Source organism: Lathamus discolor, chromosome 1 (genome assembly GCF_037157495.1).
Source record: "Lathamus discolor isolate bLatDis1 chromosome 1, bLatDis1.hap1, whole genome shotgun sequence".
In the NCBI taxonomy this organism is placed as follows: Eukaryota; Metazoa; Chordata; class Aves; order Psittaciformes; family Psittacidae; genus Lathamus; species Lathamus discolor.
In genome coordinates, this window is record NC_088884.1 from 6,105,027 (window position 1) to 6,129,472 (window position 24,446).

The following is a 24,446-nucleotide window of genomic DNA, read 5'->3' on the forward strand; positions in this document are numbered from 1 at the left end:
CTGGACTTTGTTTAACAGAAGAACAGAGGGTTGGCCTTGGAGCTTTCCATACATCATGTCCCTTCATCTCAGCTTCTTCATTTGGCTTAAAAAGAAGGGGAAAAATAGATGCTGGCCCATTGAGGAGACTCACAAGATGATCCATTTGGCTATTGCAAAAATCTCTGTGGAAGAAGAAGGAGACATGAAAATTACTGCTCTAGTGGAAGATGCCCCTGCCCATGGCAGGGGGTTGGAACTGGATGAGCTTTAAGGTCCCTTCCAACCCAAATCACCTTGTGATTCTACTTAGGAAAGCTCTGCTGGTGGGCATTATCAGTATCTCTTTCTCTAGGGTAACTACCTGTCCATCAGAGATAGTTGCAGTGAAACAAAAAGTTGGGCTTTGTCATCCATCGAACCTTAATGCTCTGTTTAAAAGCTTTTCTCTATGGTAAAGAGCTTCCAAAACTTCCTTAGTCATTGCTCACAACTTCCAGTGTATCTTTCTTTTTCCCATTGGTTTGCCCTTACAGGGTTTGCCCTTTTCAAGCACCAGCTCTATCATTTCTTTCCTGGAATGGGCTTAAATCTCTTTGAATATAGCAACTTCCCTGCCATTGCTGCTTCAGCCACTGACTTTTTGCTAGGGATCACTTCATCTTCCTAAGTCAATAAAGAAAAGAAAACCTGACACAATTCCCCCGTGCTCCCTGCAGTGCTTTTTTTGAGTTACCAGGTCTTCAGCTTTCATTCTTATTGTAATTCCAAGGACATTTTGGTATTGGCAGCTTAAGACGTGCAGCATATGTCACTCAGGATGAAGTCTCCTGTGGTAGCATCAGTTTGTTGCTCTACATATTATGGGTAAGTGATTAAGGAAGCGAACATTCAGTTCTCGAGGGTGATGTAAGTGATCTAATGCAACTGTTCCCCTCCTGTGTCATGCTGTTAAAGTACCGACCCCTAAGTATCCAAAAAATCATTGGTTTCAGCATTGTCAGGGGCTCAGAAATGGATAACACCATGTCTGACAGTCCCCCTGTGCCCTCACTGGATCAATCCCTCTGAAATAGGTTTATAACTATTGATTTCACATTCCAGTCAGATGAATCTTGCCACCACCTTTCAATAGTACCAAGGAGAGCAGATTTATACTTAAAAGTGGGTAATTCCAGTTTCTCTTGTTTAATTACCCAAGCTGCCAACATTAGTGCATAAAGGCAATTAAGAATCCCTTTCTTTTGGGTCTCTTGGTGTCTTGATTAATTTTCTTGTCCACAACTTGATTTTTTCCTAAATGACTGCTCATTCATTACCCGTGTTCCTTGCCCCACCCCCCTTTTAAGCTCATATAATGCTCTCCTCCCTGCTGGCTGATTCTAGCCAGCCTGACCTATAAAAGATTGGGTCCCCTTCTACACAGCTTGAGGTTGTTCCAGCTGGAGACCTCCTCTGTCCAGTGTTAAACAAGACCAACCACATGTATGTCAGTAGGGCTCCATCCAGAGCCAGCCTTCCTCTCCCATGAGACAGGAAGGACTTTGAGCTGGGCTGGGTCAGCCTGGAGAAGAGAAGGCTCCTGAAGGGGAGACTTTAGAGCAGCTCCAGTGCCTAAAGGGGCTGCAGGAAAGCTGGAGAGGGGCTTTGGACAAGGGCCTGTAGGGACAGGCCAAGGGGAATGGCTTTAACCTGCCAGAGGGGAGACGGAGATGAGCTCTTAGGCAGAAGCTCTTCCCTGTGAGGGTGCTGAGGCGCTGGCACAGGGTGCCCAGAGAAGCTGTGGCTGCCCCATCCCTGGCAGTGCTCAAGGCCAGGTTGGACACAGGGGCTTGGAGCACCCTGCTCTAGTTGAAGGTGTCCCTGCCCATGGCAGAAGGCTGGAACTGGATGAGCTTTAAGGTCCCTTCCAACCCAAACCAGTCTGGGATTCTATGTGAAATCCCCATTACGTGAATCAAAGGGGTTTAGCACTGCTCAGTGGCGTAGCTGCAAAGGGAAAAGTAGCTGAACTTGCCTGTTTGGGAGTCTAGAGTGGGTGGTGGACTCTTGTAGATCTGTGCTTCATCAGTGCTGTCAGCTTGTGTTTCACACAGCAAATTTCTTTGGGCAAGGTAACCGGCATCTTAAACCAGTTGTTACTATTTTAACTGCCCAAAGGGAGGCAAGTAGAGTAGTTTGAGTCAAACTCCAAGAAGGAGCAAAATCTCCCTTCCAAAATTCTGGGGAGTAATTGAGAACATTTAATGAAAATGGAATAATCATTTACACTGATTTAATTTCTTTCCATAGGAGTTGAACTTTTTCATATTTTTGAAGGGAAAATATTGTTTCAGAAAGAAAAGGTGCAAGTTCCACTTTGAACAGTGCCAAAACTCTTCATTCAGTATTTCCAAAATAAGACACTTCTAAAATGTCAAAACATGATTATGACATTTTTTGCAGACTTTTCCTATCATTATTTTAAATCCAAACCATCCATTGTATTTCTCAAGTAAGTTTGATTCAATTTTTCATCAAAATTCCCATTCATCAATAAAAAAATACTGTTCCTAACCATGCCAACCGCTGCAAACCATTGGTCTATCACAGAGCTCAGCCTCAGGCACCACTTAAAGCAAATGCCCTCTCTAAACACTTGTACAAATTCCAATTTTATCTTCCTGTTCGTGTACTCAAGAATTCCCTTTTTGCATACAAACAAGCTTACTTCATCTGGTTTAGGACCTGACCATTGCAGTTTGCAAGCATGTCTCACCAAGAGCCTCCACTCTGAAGCCAAGGACTCAACTTATGCCCAAGCTCCTGTTTGTCCAAGTTGATCTTATTGGAAGATGGATGCTGCAGAAATGGGAGTTGAGTTTCTCTGGCTCCCAGTCAATGCATGGTTTCTTTTCCCTTTTTCACAGCTTCTGATGTTTCCCAGGAGCTGTTATCAGCAGCTTCTAGGTCGTATCGAGTGATGGGACTGAGCGCCAAGGAAATGTATTTGTTTTCTATAAGACCAGTCTTTGGAGATACTGAGGGACCAGAGACAACTCTCCTTGGGCAAACAGGTATGAAGGTAGGAGACTTGTGTAGCAGTTTCACCTAGGTAAAAGCTATTGAGACTAATTTCCTGGCTTCTTTGCCCTTCTGACTCTTGGTAGATTGGGGTATCATAACTAAAAGAGGTTTAAAACATAACTAAAAGAGGTTTAAAACATAACTAAAAGAGGTTTAAAAACACCTCTTCTGTTTGTCTCTTACAGTGGGACCTCACATAGGGTCACCTGCACTAATCACTCCAAATGAATTGGATATGATGAGATCTATATCCGTATCTCCTGGCAATGTGGGGACCATTCCTCTTCCACTGGCCACCACCCCAAATCTACCACCAACCCCAGAGACCCCACTGTCAATCACTGCAGTGTCTGCACTGCTGATGACTGTCCGTGGACCAAGTGAGTGTGTATCTGTGTGTGATATGATGATGATGTAGCAGTGGGCCAAAACCGCCAGGCACCATGGTCTTCTCTGATCTCAGAAGCAAAACTAGCCTTTATTCATTGAGTAGTGAGAGGGGACAATATCAGGGAAAGGGAAGACACAAAGCCTATAAAATGGAATGAAGCTCTTAGAACAATGCGGGTGAAGGTGCTGCCTGCTCACTCACCAGCTCTTGGCATCACAAGAGGTATTGGGTTTGTTTTGTTGCTCTGAATATAAAGAAACATGCTTCTGCCTTAGGACCCCCCAGGTTACAGAGATCCTCTCTCCCCTCTGCAGTCTGTGGCAAGCTCAAAGCAGACATTGGGTTCCTCGTGGATGAATCCTCAAGCATTGGCCAGAGCAATTTCAATAAAGTGAAGGATTTCCTCTTCCGGATCATTTCCTATTTCCCTAAGATTGGGCCTGAAGGGACACAGGCAAGATTTTTTTCTTCACTTTCCTGAAGGTGTTTTCCTTCCAAGTGTTCACCATTTGCTCACCCCTGCTATGAGAGCAGTGTTTGCTTACATGTTGTGGATCAGAAAGACTAAGTGCTCGCCTAAAGACATGTATTTGTCCAACAAAGACGTGAATAGAAGTCTCCTAAACATCAGTTTACTCATTTGGATCTATTTCCATTTCTTGGTCATTTTTCCAAGACCAGAAATTCAACAGGAATAAAGCAAATTCCAGACCTACTGAAATGGTGTCTAGGTTGTGGAGTCCAGGGATGCGTTAAGGGCATGTACCCCTTCAGTGCCCCATCTCTGCCCACAGCCACACTGCTGATGGTTAGAGACCCAAGCTGAGGCCCAGATGGGAGACAAGGCATGTGCCAGAAGATGCCTCCTCTAGACAAGCAGAGGATGAGATCCCCAGGCCATGCTGTGAAACACCCCAAGGGCAAATGAAGCCTACAGCAAATGACAGCAAAGCCAATGGGAAGACTCAGTAGATCATTTATTTGGGGTCATTTGTGCTTAATTAACGTAACATTTGAACTAGCTCTACTAGGAAGAGACCTAAGTAGCTCACTTTCAGTTGATCAGGAGATGGGAACTTCTTGCACTCTTTGCTTTGCAGGCAGCTTTGGAGCTTTAGGTATATGATGCAGTTGCCCCAGCTTATCAGATAATTCTGTGGAGATGAAAACAATTTAGGTCTTATAATATGAGCTGAGTAGATCTCTGACTGCAAAAGGAAGCCAGCAAGGGTTTCATTCAGGAGGGATGGTGCTGCTGTAGGAGATACTGCAGTGGGAGATGCTCCCAGCCAGCCATGAGCAGCCCAAAGTGTGCCAGTCTTCTGTCGGGCCTATTCTGTATCCACCAGTCTGTGCAGTAATCTCTGATGCCCTGGAGAGTCAGAAAGAGTATCTTACCCATCCTTAAGCATATGGATTGTGCCCTATGTGCCTGCCAACCCAACAGACATATTTGTTCCTGGTTTCAGTCTGCAAGAAACACTATCTCTTGTCTCTGCTCTTTTCCCACCACAACTAGTTATCATCTAACTAGTATTAACAATCTAATTAGTGTATTATCTAACTCAAGGCAGTTTACTGAGTGGTGGCACATTTGTTGTGTGCCTCAGCCCTCCATGTTTTTAACCCCCTTCTCTTTGGCAGGTTGCTGTTGCTCAATACAGTGAGGAGCCCAGGGCAGCCTTCTACTTCAACCAGCACCATGACCGCAACAGTGCCCTGAAAGCCATCAAAGGCCTGCACTATACTGGAGGCAACACACGAACGGGTGGGTATGGCTGGGCTGCAGACATGGGGTTGACCTTCTAGCCCCAAGACAGAGTCTGAAAGCCAGGGAAAGGATTTGAGTGTTTTGAACCCATTTACTTGGTTAGAAAGTTATGGCCCAAATGTCTTTAAAGTTTGAGGACAAAGAATTGAATGTAGTTTGATTGCCAGGGATGGTCTTTCCAAGTAGCCTGATGTCCTATATCTGCGTACCAGTTTTACTGCTGGGTTCCTCTTCATTAGTTTATAACCTTGCCTGCACTTGAAGGAGGTTTTTATACCTGGCTTGGAGATAAACCCCATAGACATTAGGTGAGGAGAGCTGATGCTGAAGCATCTTTATTGCTCACTGTATGCACATTTTCATCAGTAAATTCTGTTATTGCCTTGTATAACCCAAGCAACAAAACTATGTGTCCCATCCTATTTTCATCACCTAATGTCCTTTGTTCCCATCTGTTGACAAGTAGCACAGCTCTTCATTAGCTCAGGGTCTCAGAAATCCAGACACTTTTGGTTTATGTAGTTCAAAAGCTCAGAGACAGGCAGGACTTTCCAAATGCTTATTCCCAGAGGGACAATAGGGTTTACCTGGATCCCTGAAGGTACATGAGCAGTAATACTAAGTTGAAGGTAGCTTGTTTTAACCTTACCATTTTTAAATGGCCCAAATAATGTCTTCCCATCAGTCGACATAGAGGGAAGCTTTGAGGCATCGGTGTGTTAACCGAAGGCTTAAATACCTCTTCCTGGCTCAGTAATATTGGTCAGGAACACATTAAAATGGGGCTGATCCCAATACAAGAACAGGTCAGAAAAAGCAGGGGGGAAACTGGTCAGACTGCAAATTCCTGGGTAACCTCTCCTCTAATCCTTCTTTTTATGTTTGCTCAGGTCGTGGTATAACCTACATGCTGAAGGAGTTATTTCAGTCCTCCAAAGGGATGAGACCAGATTTCCCTCACATGATGGTGCTCGTGACTGATGGGCAATCCCAGGATGATGTGCTGCCACCTGCCAGAGTAGCCCATGCTTTGGGTAAAAGTTGCCCTGTTGCATTTCCCTGCGTCCTTGGTTCTCCATGGATTTCCAAGGGGTGGAGGGTGGTACACTGTGTGATGTGTGTGTTCTGGCTTTCTTCACTCCTATATCCTTGCTTCTTTCTGTTCCTAGCTTGTGTCTCTTTTCTTTTGCTATAGCTCATGCATGCTGCTTCACGTCTGTTCTCATGTTATAGGAGTAACTGATCCCAGCGGAGGATATTAACGGGAAAATGGTGATGAAGGGTTTGTAAACTCTGACCTCAAACACTTTTGCTTCAATTGGGTGATCAATGTGTTTCAGGGATCCGCATCATTGCTGTGGGTGTCTCAGGAGCTGACCCCATTGAGCTCAACAGCATCTTGCTGCAGCAGAACCTCCAGAATGTGTTCTATGTCAGCACATTCGATGACCTACCTCATATCCTCAGAGAGCTCATAGAAGTCATTTGTTCTGACCCTCAGCCTTCAGGGACCCAGCTACCATCTGGGGAGGTGAGATCCTTCTTAGAGCTTTGACTATGAGCCATCTCTTGGTGTGGGTCATGCACACAAAGGGCAATCTTCTTCCTGAGGCAAAGTTTTAAAGCAAAGTTAGAACAGATTTAGGACACTGGGTCCAATCCTGACCTCACTGTCCAGCCCTAGAGATAAAGAACAAAGTCTGATATCAAGGGGATGGAACTGGGGAAGCCAGAACATAGCTTTGGAAGTTTTGTTGAATAAAGCCACTGCAGAGCCCTTGGATGTATTATAAATTCTTTGCCCTCTTCTAACTCTGGTTGATGGGTCATTGGTATGGATGTGAGCTCTTCTGCAGAGTATCTCCAACAGTGATGGCTTTATGGCCGTTTCAAGGAAACTTTATGGCTGTTTCAAGGAGAAGGTTGGTGATATAAAAGCACAGAGACCTCCTGAGACCTGCTGAAGGTTGTTGTTTCGTGTCTGGTTCCAAAGCCTGCAGGATCACTAATCTAAGCCAGCCTCCATGCTGTAGGTTGCCAGACACGAAGCTGACAAGCGGTTGCCGTTTGGTGACTCAGAGAGCAAGCCACACATCCCTGATCCGTCGTCAACCGAACCGCATATCCAAAGAGAAGAGAAGGCTTGTGATCCTTGGTGTTTAAAGGTGAGAATTAGTTCATTGGTGTCTGCTTAGGGGACTATATTTAAAGAAACATTGATGACTGCTCTGATCAGGTCACTTCTCGTATCTGTGTGGTGTGGAGTTATATCAGTGTCAAGACCCTTAACTTCGGAAACCGTGTCCATGATTGGGAAGGTCATCCTAGAAGGTGCCATTTCAGCATGGGAAATGCAGCAGCCTCCTGTGCTCCTTCCCAGCAAACCAATGAGCTGCAGGTCTTCCATAGAGCCAGCATCGTATCTGCCCATACAGATGTCCCAGATGTTCTGTGGCATCCCAGATAGCTCTAGACTCCAGTGGAGCCACTGAAAAGACCAAGCAGCTGCCACTGCTCCTGACTTAAGAAATAAAATGTCAGGAGGCAAATCTGCCCATTCCTCCCACCAAGCAGAAAGCCTGAGGACATGAAGAACAGTAGAACAGACCCAGAACCCGTGTGCTGGTCTAGTGAGTTTACTGATGTGGCTTGTAGCTAACAAGATTGAGCAGTCTATGTTAGCTTTACTGGAGAACATGAGGGTCTCTCTAGTAGCTTGGTGAGTGTGGTCAGCCAAGTCTGGTCATGATTCAGTTCATAGGCAGGTGTCCACACTGAAGTGAAGTTTATGCTGTGGCAGTCTAAAATAAGGTGAGGTGAATGTTGTCCATGGATGGTTGAATTAGGGTCTTTATTTCATCTCTGCCAGACTTATTTCTATAGTTTCTTCCGTGGTGGAGGAGAAGAATTGCATTGACACTATCCTGAAGTCTTGCAGATATGTAACCAAGAATACTTAGAGTGTCACTGAGACAGAAAGAAGATCCTGAACTGTAGATGTGACATGGGCCAAGACTTCTTGAGGCATCAAAACATCCCCTGACTGCATTTTGTCCTCACACAACTCTGTGTTCTTCATCCTGTTCTCCCAATTCCGGTGCAAACCACAGACAAAATAAATAATGCATGACTTCCAAGGGACTTTAAATAGTCTGAGGATATGAACAGGTCTCCTGGATGGCCAGCTCTGCTTCTTCTTTTTGTTGCATAAGCCAAGCGTGCTAGTCTGTGTTTCATCATCACTCTGGTTTGAGTTTATTTGCTGTCCTTTGGTGGATAATAATTTCCTGATCATATTCGATTTTCCTTTTCCTTTCCAGAGCTCCAGAGGCTCACCAGCTCATGGCGGCTATGACCCATACAGCTTTACTACAAAGGGAGAGAAAGGAGAGCGGGTGAGTTCACCAGCATGAACCATCCACTCAGTTAATATGTATTTAAATGGTTAGAACCAAGGAAGAGATTAGAACCAAGGAATCATCTTCAGATCTTTCATGTTGGTGTTTTGGTATATCCTGCTCTGTGCTGGCTTTGAAAATTGGGCAGATGGGAACTAATATGTGTACATATGTGTGCTGGGAGCTGGGGACTCTCACAAGAGATGCTTTTTGAGAGGTACATCACTTTGGGTTATACCCAAAGCTCTTGAAGCTCTTTGGGTTTGCGGGTCTGGGCCCATAACCTAAATGCTGTTACTTTCCCTGTGTTTAGGGTCTACCTGGGAAGGATGGCATTCCCGGGCTGCCAGGCAGACCGGGGAGAACAGGTCCTCCTGGTCCCCCTGGACTCATGGTATGTATTTCCTCTAACAAGCTTTGTCCAAGTGCCATTGAAGAGAAGAGTAAGCATGGCTCTCTAATCTTTCTCTCCTGTTTTGCAGGGTCCTCCTGGCATCCAAGGAGACATTGTAAGTAAAAATGCACAGCATCCATTGGTTCTTGGACATACTATACTGTTACTACATTGGGTGTCCATCTTACATGCACCCATCAGTAGAGAAGGACATACAACACATTGACCACACAGGTGACAAATACATGATTATCATCAATGTTGGGATCAAAATCTATTTTCATATTCACTTTAAAAGCAAATGAAATTTTATTAGAAGCAGATCTGTAACCTGAACTTTCCACAATGATGGTCTTATGGGTGCTTTGCTGTTTAATGCAGCAGGTTTTGTTTTAATTCCAGGGATCTCCTGGCTATCCAGGACCAGCAGGGCCAAAAGGAGACAGAGTGAGTTTCATTCCTGGGTTTCATTGGCAAAAAGCGATTGTATTGCTCTGACTCTAATTTCTAGGCATCCACAGTGACCTTGGGTTAATATGAGCTTCTGAGTTCCGTTAACAAGCCCTACACAAGTCTCCAGCTTGGGGAGTTGGTCTTCAGCTTTGCTAGGGGGAATCTAATGCCTTTATGGAGAAAAGTGCTCAGTCCTTGTCACAGGCTCTTGGCACATCTTGGCTATGTGCAGAAGGAGGTAGCCCTGAGTTGGGTCATTCTGCCTTTTTGAGTTTCCATTATGAACAAGCCTGTTTGCATACATTTAGGACACAGAAAGGTAAGGTTTCACGATCGGTTGTAGGCAGATCCCAGGAGCAATTGTTCTGTCTTTCCCAAAGCCCGAGTGCACATTTCTCCTTCTTCCTTGCATCCACCTGTATGGCTACAGATCATGGAACAGATCCTGCTGAAAGCCAACCTTTTCATTCTTCCCCTGGGATTAATTTTCTTCCATGCCAGTAAGCAAACCTCATGTCATGGCCATTCTGGTACCTCTGCTAAGGTGCTGCTGCAAGTAGGTGGTTTGAAAAGGGCTGTTTGGCCTTAAAGTTGTTTTTAAGCATCATGAAATTGCCTCTAAGTCATGGTACTGCCTGTCTGCTTAATGAAGCTAAGAATGTGTCCTCCTCCCTTTGTGCTCAGGGTGAACCAGGCTATGTCCTGGGAGGAGTGGAGGTGATTCCTGGACGCAATGGGCAGCCTGGACCTCCTGTGAGTACCATACCCAAGGTGTGCTGGACCCTTCAGCCTCTCAAGGGCTAGCAGAGAAGGGAAGGGAGCTGGGAGAGAGCCCACATCCATCCCTATCCTGGTTTTCATTGTTGCAGGGACAAAAAGGGCAGCCGGGGGTTCCCGGGGTAGCAGGACCACCAGGTTTACCAGGGCCACAGGGGCCACCAGGGATCCCCATCAAGGTGAGTGTGATGATTTGAAGCTTGGTTCTGTGATATGCCACAGAAGGAGGAGACCCAGAATAGCCCATAATCTGGATACTCTTCAATCAAGGGCCCTGGGAATGCACATTTCTCCTCTCCATCATGGGATTCTCCCACTTGAGATATCAGAGGAGGCATTGCAAAGTGTGCCTATCATCAGGGCCCTGTTGTTGAACACAGTGAGAACTGATGATGGAACTTGGAATGGTTACAGTCAGCCTCGTCTGACATGGGACTAGATTCAGTGGCCGCTAAGCCTTTTCCAGCTCCACATCCCTAGGATGGTTGTTCAATGACTGGAGTGGAATTCACAGGATCACTTGTGCTGTGCCAAAACTGGTCTGATGATCATCACCAAATGTCTCCTTGCACTGGGGATGGGTCAGAGTGACTCAGCAGACACCAGGAGACCTAAACTCCCCTGCTTTACCCAAAGGGATGAGGGGTTGACACCAGCTATTGCAGGTTGAGGTGTCTGGAGCATGCAAGATAGCAGAAACCTCTGCTAAAGCTCTGTCTTCCCTTGGGGATAGGGATTTTGGTCTCTGGATTTGTCAAAGTGCAGGAGCTTTTTACTGGGACTAAGTTTACAGATGACCCCTCTCTAAATTACCAGCCTATGGTAATTCACACTGTCCTTTGTGTTTCAGGGTGAACCAGGGGATTCAGGAATCAGGGTAAGTACTTGAGATTGGCTTTACTTCTGCATGTGATAAGAAGCATTTATTAGTAGTATTTCTAAGCTGGCTTTCATATCTATTAGATGTCCATCAAGACTCATAAAGGGCTGCTGGGACATGCAGTAAGACTGTCCTGTGCTTCATGCAGGGCCCTTGTGGGAGGAGTGGCCTCAAGGGTGACAGGGGAGGCATGGGAGAGCCAGTGAGTGGTTCACCAATGGCCAGTTCATAGAATCACAGAATGGTTTTGGTTGGAAAAGATCTTAAGGTCATCTAGTTCCAACCCCCTAGATAGGCACATCAGGGTATATATTTCTCTGCTTGTGTTTCTGCAGACTTGAAACTGAACCTTTTCTTTAGTAGGATTGGTAACAACCGGTTTGGAAGAGAAAGACTTGATGCTGTATCTTCCTTTCCAGGGGAAACCTGGCTTGCCGGGCCCTGTGGGGCCACATGGTGTTCCTGGACTGCCTGGACCAAGGGGAGAAAAGGTCATTATTTAGATACTTGCTGAATCCATCAACTAGGAATAGCTGAGACAAAGTAATAGGAAAATAGACATGTGGGGAGGCACACTGGGATCTTCCACCATTCGCCTTCTCTCCCTGCTTGTATGGATTGGAGTTTGTATGTGGTTAAATAGATGCTCCATCTCCATCCAAGTCTATCATCCTCTGCATCCTCTTGTTTCCAGTCAGTGGAAGATCTCCTGTGTGGTTCCTGCTCACAGGAACAGTGTTTCCTCACAGACATGGCCCAAGCCCTGCATGCTCCCTGTCCCCTGGATATAGGGTTGCTCCAGTGAATCCCACATTCTGCAGCCTTGGGGACCAGCTTTCCTGAGTGAATGCTGTGCTTTCCTTATAGGGGATTGCAGGAACTGGCATTCCCGGCACTGCTGGAATGAAGGGGGAGGAAGGAGAGCAGGTTTGTTGGCAATTTTGAGTGGGATTTGCAGCTAAAATCCCTTTGGAGGGTTCTGTGTTTCCAGAGTCCCCTCCAATACCTCTTATCAAGGTGTTACTTGGAGGACACATCTTGTGGTTACAAACTGAGTGGGGAAGACATTGGGTTTTAAAGTCTGAGTTTTCATTGTTTCTCCTGTTTCTAGGGGGTTATGGGACCTCCAGGAGCACCAGGACCAAAGGTGGGTGCTGAAATGCTGAACCTGAGTCCCTGTGCCTGGTACCCGGGTGCCAAGGAAAGCGTCTGGCTCTAACCGTCATCACAGACTGCAGGAATATTGTGGCATCCTTAGATTTGTAGATCACGTCGCATCATCGTAGGCTGTGGGAATATTGACCCTCTATCCAAAAGCTAAGAGGGAATTATTCTACACATCAGCAGTCCCTGGTCTGTGGGAGTCATTGCTGCACAGACCTGGAATGGCAGCAAGATGCGATTTTTTAATCAAATAATAAATGGCATTTTTGTGGCCAGTGAAACTCTACAGAAATGTGGGAATTCACATTAGACGTGTTTTGGGAGGAAGGTGTAAGCAGCAGGTTGTCTCACATCCTCATTTTGGACACCTTCCTCCAGGAAGATTTCCAGTGGAGAAAGATCACCCCTATGAGAGGTGATAGATCCCATCCTGAAGTTCGATTTTTCTAATGGAAGTGCCCATTTTTTTCCAACTTTTGGAGACAAAAAGAACCTTGACCAATGCTCTCGCCATACTTAAGAGCCTGGCATTGGTGGAGAGGAATGATTTTGGCTTCATGGTGTTGCCAGATGAAAGAGACTGGACAAATACAGCTCCAGTTCAAACTGGTAACTCTGCTGTGAAGCCAAAGATGACACATGATAAGGAAGGGACTCAAGCAGAAAATAAAGCTGCAAGAAACCTGGAGAGGGGCTTTGGACAAGGGCCTGTAGGGACAGGCCAAGGGGAATGGCTTTAACCTGCCCGAGGGGAGACTGAGATGAGCTCTTAGGCAGAAGCTCTTCCCTGTGAGGGTGCTGAGGCGCTGGCACAGGGTGCCCAGAGAAGCTGTGGCTGCCCCATCCCTGGCAGTGTTCAAGGCCAGGTTGGACACAGTGGAAGGGGTCCCTGCTCGAGGGAGGGGGTTGGAACCGGATCAGCTTTAAGGTCCCTTCCAACCCAAACCATTCTGGGATTCTATGAGATTTTAGCAATTAAGATAAAAAAGCAATATGTAAATGGAGAAGCTGTAGTATCATAGACTCAGGGAATTGTAGTAACTGTGCCCTGGACCAATATCTCACTTTACTCCTTTTGGTTATGCTCAGTCTGATCAAGCTCAAGGCAGTCCATACATACATATAGTAGTATATGTGTATTATATGGTAGATAATCATGATGTAACTCTACAGTAATTATGTATTATAATATGCATGCATTTTAATATTAGGCATTGTATATAAAGTATGTTTGATTATACAAGAAACCTTAATATATTCTAGATACTCTGCAGGTAATTAATATGCAATATAGCATGGACTGTATATATAACATGCTATATATGATATATATGTGATAAACTTAACATTTTCTTTTATTTCATTTGCTTTCCTCCCTGCTTTCACAGTCTCCAGTGGAGGGAACATGCTCAGCGTGTTCTGCAGCATGGGAGCCTCCAGTCTCATCCTGCTCTGCCGCTGGGGCTTTGCCTTAACTAAAGCATCTTCTGTTTTCCAGGGTAACAAAGGGCAAGGAGGTGTTAAAGGGGAAAAGGTGAGACTGGCCAGCACTGGAGTGCAGAGTAGGAGGGGAAGAAGCTCTGGCTGGTTTTGGGCTCAGGACAGAACAATTGAGGTACCTGGTTGGAGATCCAGAGGGAGGGATTTGAGGTCTCCCCTAAAGGTTCTCCCAGTTTGGCCAGATATAACTGGGCCACATAGGTACATGCCACGTAACTGTAGGGTTCAAGGAGCTTGCAGCTTGAGATAGACCTTGCCCCAGTGGTAGATCCCCAGGACAGTCTGCAGCAAGCAAACACTGACAAACCAACCTGGAATTCTCTCTGACGGTCCATGCTGAGTATGACAGGTTGCTTTTATTGAGCTGTGTTTCAGGTGTACAGTTCCCGCAGCTGCACTTGCATTTAGTTATAACCTCAAAGATCAAAAATCACCTCAAAGATCAAAAGAGACAGCAATATTTCTTCCTAAGAATAGCTACAGCAGTGGAAAATGGAAGTAGGCTGAGTCCTCCCTGAGTCAGTGCTCCTTGCAGGAGCAATGCCATGCAAGCAAAACAGGTCCGTATACTCACAGCTTCCAGTTCTGAGCAGATTCATGGGGCTGGGTTATGGAAAGCACTGACCTGGTCTTGTAGCTCCCATGGAGACCTGTAACGAGTGGTGTTCCTCAAGGATCAGTGTTGGGACCGGTCTCGTTCAACATCTTTGTCACTGACATGGACAGTGGGGTTGAGTGCACCCTCAGCAAGTTTGCCGATGACACCAAGCTGTGTGGTCTGGTTGATACGCTGGAGGGAAGGGATGCCATCCAGAGGGACCTTGACACGCTTGTGAGGTGGGCTGATGCCAACCTTATGAAGTTCAACCACGACAAGTGCAAGGTCCTACACCTGGGTCGGAGCAATCCCAGGCACAGCTACAGACTGGGCAAAGAAGAGATTCAGAGCGGCCCTGCAGAGAAGGACTTGGGGGTGCTGGTCAATGAGAAAATGAACATGAGCCGGCTGCAGTGTGCGCTCGCAGCCCAGAAAGCCAACCGTATCCTGGGCTGCATCAAAAGGAGCGTGACCAGCAGGTCGAAGGAGGTGATCCTGCCCCTCTACTCTGCTCTTGTGAGACCTCACCTGGAGCATTGTGTGCAGTTCTGGTGTCCTCAACATAAAAAGGACACGGAACTGCTGGAACAAGTCCAGAGGAGGCCATGAGGATGCTCAGGGGACTGGAGCACCTCCCATATGAAGACAGGCTGAGGAAGTTGGGGCTGTTCAGCCTGGAGAAGAGAAGCTGCGTGGAGACCTCAGAGCAGCCTTCCAGTACCTGAAGGGGGCCTATAGGGATGCTGGGGAGGGACTCTTCATCAGGGACTGTAGTGACAGGACAAGGGGTAACGGGTTAAAACTTAAACAGGGGAAGTTTAAATTGGATATAAGGAGGAAATTCTTTCCTGTTAGGGTGGTGAGGCACTGGAATCGGTTGCCCAGGGGGGTTGTGAGTGCTCCATCCCTGGCAGTGTTCAAGGCCAGGTTGGATGAAGCCTTGTGTGGGATGGTTTAGTGTGAGGTGTCCCTGCCCATGGCAGCAGGGTTGGAACTGGATGATCTCAAGTTCCTTTCCAGCCCTAACTATTCTATGATTCTATGAGTCTATGAGTATCTCCGTATGTTTTCTTGCTTGCAAAGGACCATCTCTGGTAGCTTTACCTGGTGTGACAGCTTGCAGCTCTCCACTTGGTCTCCAGCTAGATGGCAATAAGGCGTCCTGGAGATGGGCATCAAATCATAGAATAGCTAGGGTTGGAAAGGACCTTAAGATCCCATGGGGATTTCTGTCTCACCCTAGAGTCCTTACAGCCAAACTGTCTTGTAGTTAGTGAAAGACTGGGCTGAAGATCTTCCTTCTTCTCTCTGGCTGGGAGCTTCTCTCTGCAGAAGAGACCAAAAGTTGCTGAATCTGATTTCAGCCTGGTGGAAATTCTCTTTTGATGTCTTACAGGGACTCCCAGGACCTCCAGGGCAGAAAGGAGACCAAGTAAGTCAAGCAGTAAGAGCACAATGTGTTTCAATAGCTCAGGTGAAGCTATCCTGACTGTCCCAGCTTGTTCCATGTGTGGAGCTTTTGCAAGCACTGTCAAGTGTGTTTATATAGATGAAGCCAGCAGGGATGTGCTTGAACTCAGTGTCTCCTCTCTGTTTTGCTCTTGTGCTTCTGAGATGAGTTTTGAGCTGGTTTAAGAAACAGATGGGGGAAGGCAATGGGCAGATATTTTTCATTGCCCCAGATTGTTCATTTTATGTCCTTTTGCCTTGCAGGGAAACCCAGGATTTCCAGGTGCTCCAGCTATGGGGGTAACTATGAGCAAATTACAGCCCTTCTTGTGCTATAGCTAAAAGGCATCACCACCAGCAGTGCCCATAGACCAAGAGAGATGTGTCCCACTGAACTGCAGGAAGAACGAACAGACCCTTTCCCTGTCCCTCCAGCCTTCTGCTGCCTTACTTCACTTCTTGTATTCCCAGCCATTGCACCCCAGTTGCCCACTCTCTTCTCAAAGGAGCTTTGCTGTTATTCAGGAAACACAAGGATAAAGCCTCCCACCACTGAAACACTGTGCTCCAGGCCTGTTCTCCTGCTCTAGCTCCTCATTCCCTATGGGGATGCTTTGGTCCCTGCTGAAGAAGCACTGCTCTTCATGTCCCTCCAAATGCTAGGGCAGCTTTGAGGTGAAACCTTGGTGGTGGCTACCTCTGCATGCCCCATGGCATTGCTGCAAGGGCTGTGGGAGCACATGGAGGTTGCATTAAGGACTGAGATCCACCACCAGGACAAACTGATGTGTCCTGGAGGATGCTGGAATGAGCAGGGACATTGCTGTCTGAAGGTTGGTCCTTGGTGTGTGTTAGAGAAGGCTACAGCAGCTATCTACCAATAACACACATGAGTGATCATTCGGTCCCATCTGTGGAGCCAAAACCTATTGAAGTTGGTGGGGGTCCTCAGAAGCTTCACTGGGATTGGGATTTGGCTTTTCTAGACATGAGTGCTGGTCACGGGTTTCCTATCCCATAACAAGGCTGAGATTCTCTTGCCTTGGAAAAGGAAGCATGAATAGACCCTCCTTTGAACATCCTTTTCCTAAATAAGAGAGCATTTCTGTGATTTATCCTCAGGTTTTGGGACCTCCAGGAAAGAAAGGTGTCAGGGTAAGTCCATTAATCAGCACTGCTTGAAACTTAGGTGAGATCTTGGCCTGAAACAGGGAAGGTTGTACCATGTTTCACCATCTGAATCATATCTCCCTTGTGATTGACTAGGAGAAGAGGTTGAAATAGTAGCAACAGTCTTGCCCTGCTGGTGTTTCTTTGCTTTTATTAACACGTTGTAACTGTCATTCTCTTCCTAGCCCTAGTCTGCAGGGAAAACTGGGATTTCCATGTGCTAGTTTTGGAAGGGAGACATCACTCAAGTGCAAATCCAGCCACTCACAGAAGCTGGTTTCCAACCAAGGGAGGCATTGACACAAAATCAAAGCAGAACTGAGGCTGGAAGGGACTTCTGGAGGTCTCTAATCCCATCTATTGCTCGAAATAGACCCCACTTCAAAGCTGGGTCGGGTTGCTCAGGACCTTGTGTGCTGAGCATTCCCATGAATGGAGATTTCTCCATGTCTTTAGTCCCCTCAAGCAGCATTTGGCCTCCCCATGACTAGAGGGAATTGAATTTCTCAACCCAAGGAGATCTCCTCCATACCTCCTTTACTCCATAGGGATGAGTTCTGTCCTTTTTCTTGTGCTTGGATGTTGGCGCAATCTCCCTTCATTGGTCTTACTGTCCAGACTGCTTAACATTGGTTAGCAAAGTGTCTATTCCTTCAGGCTGGCTGCATTAGGAAGTAGGCTGGGGTTTTTGCAGTGGCCTCATGATGGAATGTGGCCTGGATTATCTTACATATTTAAGATAATGATGATTATTAAATGATAACCTTATTGCCAACCTTCAGAGAAATGAAAGATCTGGATTTTATCCTGCTTACACCACTATAAATGTACATTTGGTGCTTTACAGTATACCAGTTGCATGGCTGGGGAGGGTGTAACTCCTGTGATGAGTTTTGTATGGCAGAAGACCAGGTACCACAGAGAAAGCTTCAATGTAAACCCAAAATTGAGTGGATTTGGCGATGGAATGGTTTTCAGAGTGCATTGGAAGTGCAAAATGCAGCTCAAGGGAGCCAGATGAACAGGGCTCCCTGCATGGTATTATTAGCTTTGGGAATGCCTTTATGTACAGGGAGACATTGGACCAACTGGGGCCTTGGGACCACAAGGAGACAAAGGAATCCAAGGAGACAAAGGAGAGAAGGTAAAACATTTGCTTTTCTTGGTGCATCTTTTATGGGTAGAAGGGTTTATTTTGTTCATGTCCACAAAGGAAATTCTGAGGCAGATGGAATTCCTTCCCAAGTCTTGCTACCAAGGAGCACCCATGCGCTGAAAGCCAAGGGGGGATTTGTCCCATATAGAAGTCAAAAGCTCCTTTAAAGGGTGTCAGCGAGAGATGCAGTTACCAAAGCTCAGCTCAGGCAGCTGCCCGTGGTTGAAATGAGTAGGATCTGCTCTGTCCTTTCCTGCAGCTTTAGGTGTGGAGATTTGTGTCCTGAGCTTGGAAGCTGCTCTGGTGAGATGCTGTTATCTCCTTCTGAATCTTGCTTAGCACCAAACAGTTACAGAAGGATGGGAAGCAGGCTGACCCTTGAGGGGACTGCAAAATGGTGCTGAGGTTAAGACTGCCAACAGTGAGCATGGCATAGGATGCGTTCCCAAGAGTGCAATAATGAGTAGAGCAGGGTCATGCCACCACATTGTGTGCATGGTGATGGAAGAGTTGCAGCCAAGGTCTGCAAGATCAGGATGGGGAAAGTGAGGCACGTGCTGGGTTCCTCAAATAGAACTCTAGTGAAGGCTGGATATCCACAACAGCATCTCTCAGAAGTGGCAAGGAGTGTGGTTAGGAGGGGAGAGGGACCATGTTGGAGCAAGTCCAGAAGAGGCCACAAGGTTGATCAGGGGCTGGAGCAGCTCCCGTACGGAGACAGGCTGAGAACACTGGGGCTGTTGAGCCTAGAGAAGAGAAGCTGCGTGGAGACCTCAGAGCAGCTTCCAGTGTCTGAAGGGGGCTACAAGGATGCTGGAGAGGGGCTCTTCATCAGGGAATGTAGTGATAGGACAAGGGGTGATGAGTTCAAACTGAAACAAGGGAAGTTCAGGTTGGAGATAAGGCAGAAGCTCTTCCTTGTGAGGGTGCTGAGGTGCTTGCACAGGGTGCCCAGAGGAGCTGTGAGTGCTCCATCCCTGGCAGTGTTCAAGGCCAGGTTAGACACGGGGGCTTGGAGCAAGCTGCTCTAGTGGAAGGTGTCCCTGCCCATGGCAGGGGTTGGAACTGGATGAGATTTAAGGTCCCTTCCAACACAAACCAGTCTGGGATTCTATATGGTGGCCATAAAGGTAAACTCAAAGGCAGCACCAGCACAGGGTTTATGTCTTGCTGCGTCTCTGTTGCACATAGAGTTGCATTACACTGATACACACATCATCATTGATTTTTGCAGGGAAGTCCAGGTTTCGGTATTCCCGGTCAACCTGGTCTAAAGGGAGACCCAGGCGACAGGGTGAGTGGCGCAAGAGGCTGGATGTGGAAAGGGGAGGGCAAAGAAGGCAACTTGGGAGCTGCAGAGACAAAATCTCTCTGTCACTTCCATGTATGTGAATTTGCTGGGCTTCATCCCTAAGGGAGTTCATAGTGAGGTGGTGACAAGGAGCTGCGGTCTCACCCTGTGTTTGATGAACCCATGGTGGTCTTGTGTGATGGGGTTTGTCATCCACAGTCAGTGCAAAGGGGTGCAGAGAGAGTATCACTTATGAACATGCAAGACAGCACAGATGGTCAGTGCTCAACTGGTAACTCTGCAAACAGCAGAGCCAAGGAAGCCCCATTTCCAAAGGTTTCATGTCCTAAAAGAGAGCTTGACCTTTATCTTCCTGACTTTTGCATCTAAGAAGGTGCAAGCTTCTGTTGGCTCCCATGTGAGTGCACTGATACCTAGTAAGGGTTGGGTTAATGCCTCGGTGTGCCCTTCTACATGGGTATCAATAGTCCGTTCGATTTTAAAGCAGCAAAATCTTGCAAAGCTAACATCTTTGTGGTCCTCAGCCTTCTATCAAAGGTGGTCAACAAAGTATTAATGGTTTCAAAGAGCAGCTTTGCAGCAGTGAGCCTGATGTTTGCACCCTTTAGATACGAGGGACCTTCACCTGAAATCCAGTACCCAAATTCCAGTGCCTAAAGGGGCTATGGGAAACCTGGAGAGGGGCTTTGGACAAGGGCCTGTAGGGACAGGCGAAGGGGAATGGCTTTAACCTGCCCGAGGGGAGACTGAGATGAGCTCTTAGGCAGAAGCTCTCCCCTGTGAGGGTGCTGAGGCGCTGGCACAGGGTGCCCAGAGAAGCTGTGGCTGCCCCATCCCTGGCAGTGCTCAAGGCCAGGTTGGACACGGGGCTTGGAGCAAGCTGCTCCAGTGGAAGGTGTCCCTGCCCATGGCAGGGGTTGGAACTGGATGGGCTTTGAGGTCCCTTCCAACCCAAACCAACCTGGGATTCTATGAGATTATTCTACCTGTATCATTCTTTCCATGTGACTAATGGCCTGTATCTCTGCAGGGAAATGTAGGCTTGTCTGGCAGACCAGGGCAGAAGGTGAGTGTGTGCAGTGATTGCAACATGTAAAGCCTTGCCTCAGACTGATGTCTGTGTCACCCAAAGCAACTTGAGTGGTTTATCATTGCCATGGGGCTTGTGTCAAAACATGGGGAGGGTTCGAACACTGAAAGGTCTGAACAGGTCCTGCTTTGCTCGAGTCTCTGTGTGACACACAGAGCCCTGCATAGAATAACAAGGAAAAGGTGCTCTTCAATCTTTAACAAGGCCTTAAAAAGCCCTGCAAATCCTGGCTTTTAGGATTCCTCCTTGCAAAGGTTCTAAAATAGTCGAGAGCAACATCTCTAATGTGGTGTTCAGTGAATCTGTCTCACTGTGAGCATTTCTCAAACAGCATTGCTCCCCAGGCTTGGCTGGAGGAGCGTATGGATCTGGGAAATGTTACAGCATGATACATACATAGCCCAGTGAATAGGATATCCAGTCTGGGTCAGCTTCATGGGCATGGAGAAACTGGATGTCAAAAGAAGTAGAGACCTCCAAGACAGGATGTGTTAATGCAGTTGCAAAGCAGAAAAGGCAGCAAAGGGTATTTTGGGTTGGGATGAGGCATGGTGAGGTGGTTGAGTGATGAGGAAGGTGACTTGAACAAAGATCAATCAGGACAGATGTGTAAGTACCCATCAATGAGCTCAACTGGTTTTACATTGGAATGCTTAAAACATGGAGGGGGAATTGATCCTGTGTCCACACCATGCTCTCAAGACAGGACCCATCTCCTGGTTCTCTGCTAATGGGCCACCTCAGCTGAGCTGCAGAGCTTCCTGGTGGTGGAGAACCTCAAAAAAGGTCTGTCCTGCAGTGTCTGCCAAGGCTGGTTGCGTTGTCTGGATGGACTGCATTAGAGATGGATGCTTTCCAGCCTAACCCACTGAGCAAGCACTATAAACACAGCCTATCCTAGCACAGGGTAATGTTCTGAGCCCAAGCTTCAGCCAGGAGCATGGAAGCAATTGCATGGCTATAGGACCTGGGCATGCTGTCTGAATCTGCCCTGCAGTGTCTGAAGTATGAGGACAATGAAATGCAGAAGAGGAATGTAACAACAGTCTTGTTTTCTTTAGGGGGATACAGGTCTGAAGGGACAGAAAGGTGAACCAGGATTACCTGGGAAACCAGGCAAGACCGGACTAAGAGGTAAAGATGTAAGTAGAAGCTATCAATCCAGTCAGATTGATGTCGTGCTGAAGCCCTTGGTGTACTGCTCTGCACCAAGCTAACAACACCACGTTATGCCCTTGCAGTAGCAAGTAGGAACAAGTGACAAGATGGGACCACTCACTCATCTTTTACAGGCTGGGGAAGAGACAGGTCTCAACACAACAGTGGTCAACAAACAGGAGTGGACAACCTACCTCTGATTAGATGTGATGGTTTGCTCATCGAGGGTTCTAATTTCTCCTTTGACCTGCCTGCTCTTCCATTGCAAGTGAGGAGGCAGATCCTTTACAGGTTGTCATCAGGGTGTGCTTTAGGCCATGTTTATTCATGATGTTATTCAACATCGTGTTTTTTCATCACTGAGTCATGGAACTAGGTAACTATCACAGTTTGCAGCCAAAGCAGCCCTCAAGGGCTTGCTTGTGGTTTGAGGGCATAATAGTTGCTTCTTAGGATCAAACAAGGTGGCCCCTCACAAATGCATCATAACTGGCTTCTGGAAAGCCTCTGCTAAGCACAGGCAGTGAAGACTTCTCTTTAGTTCAAAGGACTGAGTTGTTCCCTCCACATCAAGTGGTATGGGATCATCAAGGGAAGCCACGTTTCTGACCCTGAGGCTCCACACCCTGACTTCAGTCACTGGTGATGTCAAAGCAAGAGCTCTTAACCTGAGTAGGAAATGAGGGTAAAAAGGACTTGGTCACGGGTGGAAATGAAACCCAGCACTTTTGCATTGTGTTGTAGGGAGAAGCAGGGAAAAAAGGCATCTCTGGGACAAGGGTAATCAATGGGGAGCCCACAACTCCCAGAGTTATATGGGGACCAAATGCAGCTCAGAGCTGGAGCTGTGGGTGTAGTGGTGTAGAGAAGGCATGCACTGAGTTAGAGTGAAGGTCTGTCCAGCCCAGCATCTCCAAGAGTGACCAACATCCCTGGACATCTTTAGAACAATACAAAAGCAGGATGTCCTCTGTGAGAGGTGATGTCTCATGGGTTGAATAGCCCTTGGAAGACTTTGCTTCCGTTAATTTCCAGCCCACATAAACCTTTATCACCCTCAAAACCCTGGGCAAGGCACTGCACAGGTTAATGAAACAGCAGCTGGAAAACAAATCGCTTTGGTTTGTTTTGAAGCTGACCCCTGCTCATTATATTCCCTGTTTACTTAGGTTAGATGAGACCATGAAGAATCCCCTTCATCTTGCCCTTGGCTTTTCTTTCTCTTGTTTTAGCTTTGGTTTCATCTTCCAAAGCCACAGGCTGAAAAAGAAAGGCCAAAAACCAACTAAACCATACTTTCTTTGGGAAATAGTTCTTTCTGCTCTGCAGCTGATGTAGGAAACAGACTGCCATAAATAACAGTGGGGTTTGGTGGAAATAACGTCATATTACCCCTGAATATGAACACTCTACAGTCACCCTACACCTTCTGCCCCATTTACTTCACTTATGGGACTGCTGTAAAATGCCATCCCTAACTTAAGACATCCCATAAACCTGTCTTTGTCCTGGCTTTCCAAACATTAAGAATGCCAAAGAGGAGCTCTAACCTGCCTTAGAGCCACTGAATGGTAGGTGTACTCGGTTCTCTCCCATTAAACTTTTCCTCCAGGTTTAAGTGCAGTAAAATTAGTGTCACCAATGGAGGTTCAACCTGAAAGAAGCAAGCTTTTAAAAGCTATTACTCCTCTCTTTTAGGGAGAAGCTGGTGTCCCTGGAGAGCCAGGAAAGAGAGGAATCAGGGTAATAGTTGCTGCTACTATCATTTTCTGCCCAGGTTACGATGGGGCATCAGAGGAGGTTGCTCCTTCTCTCTCCATCCCAATGAAAGTCCCCACTTAGAAACATCCATGTGCATGAAAAGCCATGGAGGGGATAACATTCTTGTTGGATTTACTTTCCTGAGCTGCTGGATGCTCTATTTCTGTTTGCTTCCCCAAATCCTTTCTTACAGGGTCCACGAGGGCTCCCAGGACGGCCTGGAGAGAAGGGGATAAAAGGCGACACCGGACAACCTGGAAAGGATGTAAGGCAATCCCTAAAGGAGCAGTTGAGAGAGGGTGGACTTGTAATAGTGCAATGCCAATTGAAGAAAACCGCATTCTTCTTCTGCCTTACAGTCTGCAAGGCATAGAAAGCTCCCTCCCTGTCTTTTGGGGAAGGGCATCTCTTCATAGGGAAGATCAGTGCTGTTTCTCCCTCTTGTTTGATTACCTAGAGCACAGATTAAAGAGCAGGATGGGCACTGGGGTGTTCTGACTGTACAAAACCTTCCCCAGACCCACACTGTTGGAAACAAAATGCTTCTCACTCAGTCTAGTGGGTAAGGAAAGGAAATTATGCACTTATGCATTGTGTGATCTCCCTCTAATAGCTTTGGGAAGCCCTAAGACCAGCTGCATTGTCAGAGGTCTCAAAGACATAGTGTTTCTGCAAACGCTGTGAAACTGAGTAGAGGGAAGTCTCTGCTGAGCCTTCCCATTGAGGCAGAGGTTCATAATCCCACCCCTTATTACATATCAGAGAACCCTTCACAGGAGAGATGTTGAAACCCAGATTTCATTAGCTCAAAGATGGGCTTATTAATCCATCAAATGCTCAGCTGGCAAGAGACTGCTGAGATCTCCTACCATGGCTTGTTCTCATCCTGTTTCTTTCTCCACCTTCTAGGGAATCATTGGAGAGAAGGGAGACAAGGGTGAATCTGTAGGTTTGCACATTCCCATTTATAACCTTGCAT

At 46.8% G+C, this 24,446-nt stretch overlaps 1 protein-coding gene across 1 annotated transcript in view; it reads left to right on the forward strand.

Annotated features, from left to right (window-relative positions):
• The window catches only part of LOC136011516 (collagen alpha-1(VII) chain-like), a 118,188-nt gene that overhangs the window by 40,053 nt on the left and 53,689 nt on the right, over positions 1-24,446 (forward strand). The window contains exons 20-47 of the mRNA XM_065673450.1: positions 2,889-3,035; positions 3,231-3,425; positions 3,751-3,890; positions 5,081-5,204; positions 6,098-6,241; positions 6,548-6,738; positions 7,241-7,372; positions 8,528-8,602; positions 8,919-8,999; positions 9,088-9,114; positions 9,402-9,446; positions 10,137-10,205; positions 10,322-10,408; positions 11,080-11,106; positions 11,529-11,600; positions 11,977-12,036; positions 12,221-12,256; positions 13,772-13,807; positions 15,768-15,803; positions 16,085-16,120; positions 16,943-16,975; positions 18,063-18,134; positions 19,381-19,440; positions 20,489-20,524; positions 21,610-21,690; positions 23,405-23,449; positions 23,661-23,732; positions 24,377-24,412. Coding sequence (XP_065529522.1) covers positions 2,889-3,035; positions 3,231-3,425; positions 3,751-3,890; positions 5,081-5,204; positions 6,098-6,241; positions 6,548-6,738; positions 7,241-7,372; positions 8,528-8,602; positions 8,919-8,999; positions 9,088-9,114; positions 9,402-9,446; positions 10,137-10,205; positions 10,322-10,408; positions 11,080-11,106; positions 11,529-11,600; positions 11,977-12,036; positions 12,221-12,256; positions 13,772-13,807; positions 15,768-15,803; positions 16,085-16,120; positions 16,943-16,975; positions 18,063-18,134; positions 19,381-19,440; positions 20,489-20,524; positions 21,610-21,690; positions 23,405-23,449; positions 23,661-23,732; positions 24,377-24,412 — 2,195 coding nt within the window. The remainder of the gene's footprint in view (positions 1-2,888; positions 3,036-3,230; positions 3,426-3,750; positions 3,891-5,080; positions 5,205-6,097; positions 6,242-6,547; positions 6,739-7,240; positions 7,373-8,527; positions 8,603-8,918; positions 9,000-9,087; positions 9,115-9,401; positions 9,447-10,136; positions 10,206-10,321; positions 10,409-11,079; positions 11,107-11,528; positions 11,601-11,976; positions 12,037-12,220; positions 12,257-13,771; positions 13,808-15,767; positions 15,804-16,084; positions 16,121-16,942; positions 16,976-18,062; positions 18,135-19,380; positions 19,441-20,488; positions 20,525-21,609; positions 21,691-23,404; positions 23,450-23,660; positions 23,733-24,376; positions 24,413-24,446) is intronic.